An 11,853-nucleotide genomic window follows, 5' to 3' on the forward strand; every position below is an offset into this window, starting at 1 on the left:
TATGTTCACATGTTTGAAGATCTAAAATTATGCGAAAGACATACGCTGCCATTTGGAATAATTAAGATTTTATTAATGTAGTCACTTCTGCTCACCAAGGCTGCATTTGTTTGATCAAAAATACTGCACAAATACTGAAATATTATTACAATTTAAATGAACTGTTTTCCATGTGAGTATATGTTAAAATGTAATTTATTCCTGTGATCAAAGCTGAAATTTCAGCATCATTAATGAAGTTTTTAGTGTCTCATGATCCTTCAGAAATCATTCTAATATGCTGATTTGCTGATAAAGAAACAATTCTGATTATTATCAATGTTGAAAATGGTTTTTCTTCATATTTTTGTGGAAATCATGAGATTTGACATTGAAAGTTTTAAAATTTGTGCGAATAGAAAACAGAAGAGACTTCTTTCAAAAGCATTAAAAAATCTTTATTATTCCAAACCTGTACTAACCCTCAGATTTCAGTTGTTTTGCATTGTACAAAGATATTGGCATTTCAATTCAGAATAAATATGATTTTCTTCCCCTCCAACAAAGTAGCACCTTTTGATAATGAAATATTGATATATTAAAGCAATATGTAATTGAATTTGTTCATTCTCAAGAATGTGTCCTTAGGCCATGGATGAACTTAATATTCTCCGATATTTAATTAAGAAATGTTTGATTTTGAGTGTGTAATTACAAATGCAATGTGATAAGTGAAAACCACATTAATGATTAAGTGCTTTGCCTCTGTAGCACCTGGGCCGTGTTTGAAAACTCAGTTTGAGTTGTGCTTTCAAAATGCAGTTATGTCCAAATGTGCTATTAGTTGTGCCATTGAATTAATATAGGACATCTGATCTTGAAATGCTAAAGATGTTGTGTTTTTTCTTTTGGTTTGTGTTAGACGCGTACTTTCGGCGGTGGAGGTAACGCAGGCGGAAACCTCGCCAATCCAGGATCCACCTACAGGAACCGAGACACTTATCAAAGAAAACGAGAGGAGAGAGAAAAGCCATATACGGAGAACAAGTCAGAAGGAGTTTACAGAGATCTGGTGAGATCCAAAGATCATAAAAAGATGTAAAATTGCTGTTTTGTCAGCAGTTTTAAGTTCTTCCTCATGAAGTGAACCATTAATGCTTTAAAACACAGGAGGAGATCCAAATAGGCTGAACGCAATTATTCAGTCCAGTGAAATATGCAGCTGTTTTTTAGCAAACCTCACTGAGAACAAAACAGCTGTGGTTTGGTCGCTTGTTAGTTTTGTACTGGCTTTCCAAAAACAGTAAGTCTGTTTTAAATGTGATATTCCTTTAGTGTTGTTACTTTACTAAGAAATGATATTTGTGGATGATAAAACAGGCCAGAAATCACGTATGCATCATCATGGTGAGTCTTGCATAGCCATGCGTTACTCGTACTGTATAAAATGTAAAAAATGGGGTTGTGACGCACGGACAAGAACAAGTCATCTCAGAGTCTGAAAAGAGAGATTTTATTCATCTCTCTATTTTTCTATGTGAATATGTAGTAAAATGCTATTTATTCCTGTGATCAAAGCTGAAATTTCAGCATCATTACTCTAGTCTTCAGTGTCACATGATCCTTCAGAAATCATTTATAATATACTGATTTACTGATCAAGAAACAGTTTTGATTATGAAAACGGTAATGTATTCAGGGTCCGTACAAGTTGCTTGAAATAATTACATTTTACTTTTTGAAATTTAAGGCCTGGAAAACCCTTGAAAATTGCAATATTCCTGAAGAGGTACTTGAAAAGTTTGAATATATATATATGCTTGAAAATTAATAAGCACACATCTTTTTACGCAAAATTCACACAAATAATAAAAAAATACCCTTTTTTTTTCCACTTCTTTCAGTTAATGTCATTAAACTGGCGAGCTAAACAAGTAGTAGTACTGACAGTGTCGTTGTAAACATGGCTGAAGATGCAAAAAGAGGAACAGACAAACAAAATCAATTGTATCATTTACGCTGGGACCACTCCGATTGATTCAAACTTGTGACTCAGTCATTCATTTCAAGTGATTCACTAGCAAAAACCAGATCAAAATAAAAGAGACGTTCATTTTTGAATTTCAACATCGCTTGTAACGATTTATAAAAAGCACGTAGTGATTGGTGAAACTGAGCTTTTCTAAACTCCGAATCAGTTGCATCCGAAATCAATACACGTTTCGAGTCCTGATCTGGTTCTTCAGAGCGTTGATCGCGAATCATTTGATTCAGAGCAGGACTTCAGTGTCGGTTCACAAATCATTTGATTCAGATCGGGACTTCAGTGCGGGTTCTAGAATCGTTTGATTCAGATCAGAACTTTAGAACGCGTATTGCGAATAATTTGATTTAGATCAGAACGGGCTTGTGAATTATTTCGCAAACTGAATCATTCAAGTCAAATGATTCGCAAAGTTCCGATCTAAGTCAAATGATTCACAATACGCATTTCGAGTCCCGATCTGAAATAGCGGTTCTTTAGAGCGTGGATTGCAAATCATTTGATTCAGATCAGGACTTCAGTGCGGGTTTGCAAATGATTTGATTCAGTGCGGGACTTCAGTGTGGGTTCGCAAATCGTTTGATTCAGATCGGGACTTAAGAGCGGGTTTGCGAATCGTTTGATTCAGATCGGGACTTTAGAGCGGGTTTGCGAATCGTTTGATTCAGATCGGGACTTTAGTGCAGGTTCACGAAACATTTGATTCAGATCGGGACTTTAGTGCGGGTTTGCAAATGATTTGATTCAGATTGGAATTTAAATGCAAGTTTGTAAATCATTAGATTCAGAGTGGGACTTCAGTGTAAGTTTGCGAATCATTTGATTCAGATCAGGACTTCAGTGCGGGTTTGCAAATCATTTGATTCACATTGGAATTTAAATGCAGGTTTGTAAATCATTTGATTCAGATCGGGACTTCAGTGCAGGTTCGCGAATCATTTGATTCAGATCAGGACTTCAGTGCAGGTTTGCAAATGATTTGATTCAGAGCAGGACTTCAGTGCAGGTTCGCAAATCATTTGATTCAGATCAGGACTTTAATGCGGGTTTGCGAATCGTTTGATTCAGATCAGGACTTTAATGCGGGTTTGCGAATCGTTTGATTCAGATCAGGACTTTAATGCGGGTTTGCGAATCGTTTGATTCAGATCAGGACTTTAGTGTGGATTTGTGAATCATTTGATTCCGATCAGGACTTTAGTGTGGGTTTGTGAATCATTTGATTCCGATCAGGACTTTAGTGTGGGTTTGCGAATCATTTGATTCAGATCAGGACTTTAATGCGGGTTTGCGAATCGTTTGATTCAGATCAGGACTTTAGTGTGGATTTGTGAATCATTTGATTCCGATCAGGACTTTAGTGTGGGTTTGTGAATCATTTGATTCAGATCAGGACTTTAGTGTGGGTTTGCGAATCATTTGATTCAGATCAGGACTTTAGTGTGGGTTTGCAAATCGTTTGATTCAGATCAGGACTTTAGTGTGGGTTTGCGAATCGTTTGATTCAGATCGGGACTTTAGTGTGGGTTTGCGAATCGTTTGATTCAGATCAGGACTTTAGTGTGGGTTTGTGAATCATTTGATTCAGATCAGGACTTTAGTGTGGGTTTGTGAATCATTAGATTCAGATTCGAAATTTAAATGCAGGTTTGCAAATCATTAGATTCAGATCCGGACTTCAGTGGAGGTTCGTGAATCATTGGTTTAATTTCGCCAATCTTTTTTCAGCTTTTTTTAAACAGAAAATATTAAACTATTAAGGCAGTACAGTTATAAAAACTAAAAGAAAAAAGTGTGTATACTTTAAAAAGTGTAGTATACTTGAACCATGTGCATTTGTTTTTCTGGATTCCTTGATGAGTAATAAGTCAGTAAGAACAAAATCTAATGTATCATTAACAATGCTTACAGTCATGTAAATCGATTTAATGCATCTTTGCTGCAATAAAATTACATATTACCGATTTTAAAAATGAATTTCCTATTTTTCTATTCCCTAATTTTTTAAAAGTATAAAATCTTACTGACCTCAAACTTTCAAACCATATACAAGGAGAAAATAATTATGGAAAGTGCTTTTATTAGACAGAAAATAGGGGTTGAACAATTCTGTAAAAGGTTTTTTTTTGTACTAATGGATTAAAATTCTGCTGTTTTCACTTTTGTATTTCCTAAATAACAATCTGTGAAAACACATCAAGTCCCCCAAAATTGTACGATGGTCTTCAAGCTATAATTAAATGCCATTATTTCTCTCTAATGCCGCTAGAGAATCGAGTACATGCCTTCTCTGAGTAAAAGATGAATCAATGGGTGACGTAAGCACCAACGTGACCCCTGTGTTTTTGTTTTTGATTACAGGACCAAATGCTTTTTGTTTGCTGCATATTTTCTTCTGTCCCTGATTTTAATGCATTTTTGGATGACCCTCAAGTTCATCAAGTTCCTTTCTGCTGTTTCATGTCGCTGCTGCTGTCTCTTCAAGGTTGATGAGCGCGCTTTGAGGGACATCATGGAGATGGGCTTTAACCGAGAGGCGGCCAGGCAGGCCCTGCTGGATAACAACAATAATGTGGAGGTGGCCCTCAACTTCCTGCTCACCGGAACAACCCAGCCCAGAGCTGCTCAAACGGAGCCGAGCCGCCCACCACCTCGAGGTAAAACCTTCAAGTGTTGAGAAAAGAAGCAGAAACTTTCAGATCATTGTCAAATATGCAACTATTGAAGCCTGTCAAATAAATTATATAGTGTTTTCATTGCTACTTTGCATGTTTTCTTTTTAGTTTGACAGTTTATTTGTTCTCTGACAGGAAAGGGTCGTGGAAGGGGACGCTCCAGACAAGATGAGGATGAGGAATCAGGAGGAAGACCATCTGGACCCAGCACACTGTTTGATTTCCTGGAGTCAAAAATGGGGACATTGTCTGTTGACGGTACATTGAGTTTGTTTTACCTTTAATTCACAAGCTGATAATAACCAAATTTGGATGCTGATAATATCTAAAAAAAAAAAAAAAATCTAAAAATATTTTCTTTTACATTTATTAATTTATATTTAGTTTTTTATTGTTGTTATTATTATTATTATTATTATTATTATTTTATTTAACTTTATTTTTATTTCAGTTATAGGTTAATTCTAGTACTTCAGCCAGATTTTTAAGTCTACTACTTATCTACTACTTATGTTTATTTTATTTCAACTTGATTAAAGTAAGCAATTTTTAATAGTTTTAGTTTTAACCCTAACAATTTTTAACAATTTTTGCCATTGACGGTACACTGAATTTGTTTTACCTTTGTTTTTATGGAGCATTGAAAATATTCATGCTTCTTTAAATTGTATATCTTAAAAGCCCAATTTTGGATGTTGATAATATAATATGATACTAAATTTAGTATTATATGTATGCAATTTTAGTATTTATTAATATTTTAAATTATTTTTTATTATTAAACTTTTTTTTTTTTGCATTTTATTAATTTGTATATGTACATATATATTTTAAAGTATTTTTATATTTTATTTTATTATTATTATATTTTATAGTGTTTTATTATTTTGTATAGCTTTAATTTATTGAATTCCTAAAACCTTTAACAGTCGAGTCATTTATTAACATTTTTACAAAATGCAGATTTTCAGAAAGTCTGCTGTATTTATTATTTAATACAGATTTCTATCAAGAACATGTATTTATTTTAAACAAAAAAACAAACAATAAAATTAACTTTTTAAAATGTAATCAAATGAAAATATATAATTATATAATGCAAACAAAATGCTGCACAAAAGAGGTGTATTTTTAAAATTTAAACAGAAGAAATTGTCTTAATTTTTTATATCTTAATTGCCCAATTTTGGATGTTGATAATATTAGGGCCTATTTTGTTCTTTCAAATAGTAACAGTTTTATTTTATTATTTATATGCAATTTTAGTATTTATTCATATTTTAATTTAGTTTAAATTTTTTACTGTTAAATTTTTTTTTTTTTTTTTTTGCATTTTATTAATTAATTTTTTTAATTTTAGTATTCTTATATTTTATGTTATTGTTATGATTCTTTTGTTTAGCTTTAAATTATTTTCATTTTAATTATAGGTTAAGTAATATCTAATTTTAGTTCATTTTGGTTAGTCATCTTGGCTTATTTTAGCCAAGACAACATTTCTAATTTGTTTAAGTGTCTAATTTACTAAACACTTTTTTTTTTTTTTTTATATCCGCATGATTCCTCCTTCACAGTGCGATAATGTACGGTTAGCTTCCCAAATAAACCCTTCAGCGCAGACCACGTTTCTTATTGAGGCTGTGTTCAGAGTTTATTTTGCAGTAATGGCTTTCAATGATCGCTCTAAAACTGTTGTATTGTTTGTTTCATTCCTACTGCATTTGCAATGAAACCAATCTTAATAATGGGAACATTGTATCAGGATTTTTAATCTCCTCTTATGTTAAAGTCCCAGTGGGCTGCAGAATTGCGCGGCGTCAAACAGATGGCCAGTCCCAAATGAAGGCGCTCTATTAGTCAGCTTTAGATAAGTCTCTGCGGCTGGTAAGCTCTGCCTGACATATGGCTTTAGGAGAAAACAGACAGGGCTAATATGTGGAGAAACGGTTCGTGTTCCTCCGCTCTTTCAGTGCCGTTGTTTTAACATTCAGGCTCTTGCTTTGAGTCAGAATGACCTGAATGACTCTGTAATTGCGCTTTTGAAGTGCCCTGCATCATCGCTGTGTCCTGCTTTTAAGTTGATATTTCTGTGAAAAGACTGTCAGCCTTCCTGAATGAACTTTGCTATTACCTCTTGGTCTTTGACGCATTTCTCAACATCATAAAAGGTCATTTAAATGCATGCCGTGACGCTCATGGTGCAAAACACTGAAAATATGCAAAACAACAGGTAACAGTCTTTCCACTGGGTTTAAATGATCTTTTGGGATCTTTTCTATTAAACCTGTCCTATTTTATGTTTTCTGTGCAAATTTTTATTTTTTCCTAGTTTCCTACTGTTTCATGAACAGTTTATTAAATATATAAGTAATTTATTTGCCACTTTTTTCCAAACTCTGTATTCGTTTTAACCGTTTAAGTACATTTTCAAAAATAATTTCTAATGAATTGAAATCCCTTAAAACCCTTAGTTAAATAATTTATTATAAAGCATTTTCACAATAATACCTATTCCTTATTAAATGTTGTATAGTTATATATTTTGGTGCAAATCAGACAAACGGTCTAGGATGATTTTGAAAAAGTAGTTTTTTTTCTTTTTTACATGAATCAAAATGGCGATAGCCTCAGGCGCAGTTTGGCATGATTCCAGCAAATTTGTTGAGGTGTTAAGCGATAGCCGTTTTGTATATCGACACAAATTCCCTAACTTTTTGCTAGCATGGTCTGAAGATGATCTAAGCCAAATTTGCTGAAAATCAGACCAATATTCTAGGAGGAGTTCAAAACGGTAGGTTTTCAACATAAATCAAAATGGCGGACAGGAAGTTTGGTTGACCATGGCAAAATTGCTATCTACGTTCTCGGCATGAACCAAAGAATATATTGAGAGTTTCATTACAATAGGCTAATACATTCAAAAGTTATAAGGATTTTTGAAAATTTTCTTTATAACTTTTGACCACAAATTTTTGCCACACAACTTTTTGAGTACCATCAGGGCAGGATGTCGAAGACACAGTGAGTTTCGTAATGATATGGCAATGCGTTCGTAATATATAGCATTTTATGTCTAAATTTAAAATGGCTGACATGGGGAAATTGGGTATGGTTTGACTTGGCATGCTTCACTGAATCTAAAGAGATTTTTGGCCAAAGCATTCAGAAGTTATTAGCAATTTTTTTTTTTCCATATCTGTTGATCACTTGGTGGCACTGTGCCAAAACTGTGCAGGTAGCCTTAGGTCATGGTTATTATCACACACACCAAGTTTGGTCTTATTACGCCAAACCGCTACGGAGATATAGCCTCATATCCATTTTTTGTGTGCTATTCGTCAAATTCGTTCACTCGTTACTCAAGCCATTTTAAGTGAAAATCAGACAAGCTGTCTAGGAAGAGTTTATTCGAACCATTAAAATTAGTGAGAAAACTAAACCTTACGATTTTTAAATTTTGGTGTTCATTTGACTCGGCATGAGCAAAGAATTTCCTTCTAGACCTTACAGTTGTAAAGTTATTAGCATAAACATGGGTGAAACTTTGGACAAGTGGTGGCGCTAGAGAGTTTGAGTTAGAGACTCAAAACTTGCTATGGTTAATGTTGAGACTGTCCTCTATCAGTGTACCAAACTGCATAACTTTCCTGCAAGCAGTTCTATGGGAAGCCTTGATCAGAAGAAATGGAAGAAGGAAGAATAATAATAAGAAATCTAACGGGTACAGGATATGCCTTTGCACCTTCGGTGCTTGCCCCCTAATTATTATTATTATTAATATTATTGTTACTTTGAGCATATGTTGTAGATGAAACCGTCGTAGGACTCTTCTACATTTAAAATTTTTAATCAGTTGCCTTTGTTTTTTTTATAATTAACCCTTAGAGTCAAAGAACCAGGCTTCGCCACAAGATCACCAATCTAAGATGACTTTCTCCAACTCCGATCATATGTCCAGAGATGCCACCCAGTCCAAATACCCACCTCGAAATGAGGGGCGCTCGCAGAGAATTGACCGGCCTCCTCGTTTCCAGAAGGACGGAGACTTTCCCAAACCTAGCGCTGCCTCTTCCAGCATCTCCCAACCGCAGAAATGGAGGGACAGGGAAGAGCGAATGGGAAGAGGAGGATCAGAGCGATGGAAGAATGATTCTCAAGATGCCAGAAATATGTACACCTCGACAGGGAAGCCCAAGGAACAGCAGGGTATCTCTGGAAAGGAACATAGCGGGTCAAAAAGCTTCCCGCAGGAACCGCAAAACGGCGGGTGGAAAGAGCAGGATGGGATGGGACCCGCATCGTTTAGGAAAAACCAATCAAATGGACCTGCGCCACCCAAATCCTCAAATCCTGCTGCATCAGGATCAGATTTTAAACCTAGAAACGAACCCAACAACAGAAGGAAAGGCAAGCCAGAAAGACCCAATTCAGGCTACTTTGAGCGCTCCCAAGATGGAACGAAAAAAGACTTCTCCCAAGACGCCGGATCAGGTCAGATGATCAAAGTGGGCGGGGCTTCAAATGCGCAGCTCCCAAATGGTGATTTGGATCACAGACGGACTGGTCCAATCAAGCCTTCAGCTCCGCCTCAAAAACAAACCAACTCGTATAACTCCGCCCCCAAGAAACGATCTGGGCCAATCAAAGGTCAGAGAGAGGCGATGGACACAAATAATCACGTCAACTGGAAAGCTGGTGATCAGTGTCTAGCACTCTACTGGGAAGACAATAAGGTAAGTCATTTGCATTTCTATTTTCTTTGTTAACGTTTTTTAAGTTGTTAACCAAACCAACCAGCTGGCGGACAAAAATTAAAAACAATCAAAAAGACAAAGATTGTATACTTTTACAGCTTTATTGAAAAAAAAAAAGAACTACAGTATTAATATATATAATTAATATAATAAATAATAATAATAATTAATACATAAATATATATAATTTTCTGTATAGCATCATAGATAATGTAGTTTTTCCACCAGGAATTATGCTTTTAAACATGATTATTTTGAGGTTATGAAATGCATTTTTAGGGGTTTAAGCATGTATCGCTGAAACCCTATTGTAATTGTTAGAATGGTCACAGATCAGCGACCTCTACGTAAAACTGATCATGCAAGACCAAACCTTAAGTCATAGAGACTTGAAACTTGGAGGCATGGGTAGTACTCACACCGGCGACAACATCACCAAGGCTCGCCCCAATCGGCCTGACGGGGGCTCTTATCGCTTATGGTGACATTTTATTTTATTTTTAATTTTTTTTGCAAAACCTACTTTTGCAAACTAGTCCTAGGTTTTTTGCCCAATCAGAACCAAACCAGTGAAGAAAGATTCTCTGGAGAGCAAATATCAATAATCATCAAAAAAAAGTCTAACTTTTAAATCACCGCCACGAAGGGACAGCCAAACGTTCCGGAATTAAAATGCTTATAACTCATGAACGGAATGAGATATCTTCGCCAAACTCAGGACACTTATGCAAGAGCTCAATCTGAGGTTGCAGGACAAAAATTGCAGAGTTTGGACACTTGGTGGTGCTATAAGAGGGAAAAAACAGAAAATGGCTATACCTATGCAACCATTTGTCCCATCAACGTGAAAATCACTAAGCACGGTCTTGGTCCAAAGTGGCACATCTGTCTATAAGAACATTTGCATATCTCAAAAAAGTATGGCTGCCATTGGCTGTTGAAGACATTAGACATGGTTAACAGAGGCCAATTGGAACAAAACTTGGTGGGGCTGTTTGACTCATGGCCTCAAAGGTCTGTGAGAAGTTCAGCCAAATTGGAGGGGTATCGCGTTTTTCGAGGGTGTAAACTATTGTGCGGTTTTTCGTACGTACATGCGATATTCAGATGATATGATAGAACTCTTCATTTTGGACAACTTTGCCTCTAGAACCACTGCTGTCGATCAAATAGTTTGTTAAATGATTGCGAAGATGTAAAAAAACAATTTTGGCAAAATAGTCCTAGGTTTTTCGCTCTGGAAAAAAACACTGCAGTGCAATTTTCTGGACTCTCTAGGTCAATAATTCATCAAATAATGTTGGAACTTTGGGAAACTAGAACGGGGTCGTTTAGAAAAGGGGCCTCTCCGAAATTACCAAAAATCCTATAAAGCCTAAAGGAGAACTCAAAACTTCACAAACCTAGTGAGCACATACAACAGGTGATTCTAAACAAGCATGTTTTAAGTTTTAAGGAGATCAGACCACAGCTGGCAGTATAATAGTCATAAATGTTACAAAACATATTTCTATTGGTAAATTAACTGTATTTGCAAAAATGCTTGTCTTTTTCATATATACTTGAATGCCTTAATGTTTTTTGTTTCCTGAGGTGCTCATATAATCTTAGTGTAATTTGTTCATCAAAAATGTCATAATTTAGTTATAAATGTTCATTTTCTACCCTAAATGTAGACTTGAGTGATTTGAATGCTTTATTATGCCCACTGCTGTGCGTTATATTTAGATTTGTTTCCATTGAATCAAAGGTTTTACAATTGAAAATCAGTTTCCCTGTGGAGAAAAATAATAATTTTTTTTCTTCCAGAACCCGAGTGTTACACTCTGTATGCTTTGCGTTTTCCCTTTTATGTTCTTGTAAAACTTTTTTCTATTTGTGGCAGTTTTATCGGGCGAGGATCGACGCCATCCACCCGTCGGGTTCCACGGCTGTGGTTGTGTTCAGTGACTACGGCAACTGCGAAGAAGTTCTGCTTCACAATATCAAACCTCTGCACATGGATGTGTGGGTAAGCAACAGAACCAAGGAACCAACATCCTTCAGCTCTGATAGAAAACCTAGAGCGGTTTAAGGCGTTATGGGTGCGTGAAGGCTGCCTTCTAAACTACCTTCTTTTAGCAAGCATATGATTTAGAAATGATGCACCAAAGCGTAAGAAAGGCTTTGGTTTGTTTGCTCTGAATTCCCAAATTGACTTTTTTGGATGTGTTTTATGTATGTAAACACCAGTCTGTCTTCTGTATGTATTATTAATATTCCAAATATTAAAAAATTATAAAATATATCATTTTTTATTGATTAAATCTTTTGACTTTTTCCTTTTCCATGTATTCAAAGACCAGTTTGTCTTCTGTTTATCAGTGTCTAAAAAATAAAAATAAATAAAATATTACCTAAT

The 11,853-nt window shown here is 35.3% G+C and overlaps 1 protein-coding gene across 1 annotated transcript in view; it reads left to right on the forward strand.

Moving 5' to 3' along the window:
• The window catches only part of tdrd3 (tudor domain containing 3), a 27,898-nt gene extending 16,161 nt beyond the window's left edge, over positions 1-11,737 (forward strand). Inside the window, exons 8-12 of the mRNA XM_073825908.1 lie at positions 902-1,051; positions 4,509-4,680; positions 4,834-4,956; positions 8,584-9,431; positions 11,338-11,737. Coding sequence (XP_073682009.1) covers positions 902-1,051; positions 4,509-4,680; positions 4,834-4,956; positions 8,584-9,431; positions 11,338-11,526 — 1,482 coding nt within the window. The 3' untranslated portion in view covers positions 11,527-11,737. The remainder of the gene's footprint in view (positions 1-901; positions 1,052-4,508; positions 4,681-4,833; positions 4,957-8,583; positions 9,432-11,337) is intronic.
• The last annotated feature ends 116 nt before the right edge of the window (positions 11,738-11,853 follow it).

The sequence above is a fragment of the Garra rufa genome, chromosome 20 (genome assembly GCF_049309525.1).
Source record: "Garra rufa chromosome 20, GarRuf1.0, whole genome shotgun sequence".
NCBI classification, from domain to species: domain Eukaryota; kingdom Metazoa; phylum Chordata; class Actinopteri; order Cypriniformes; family Cyprinidae; genus Garra; species Garra rufa.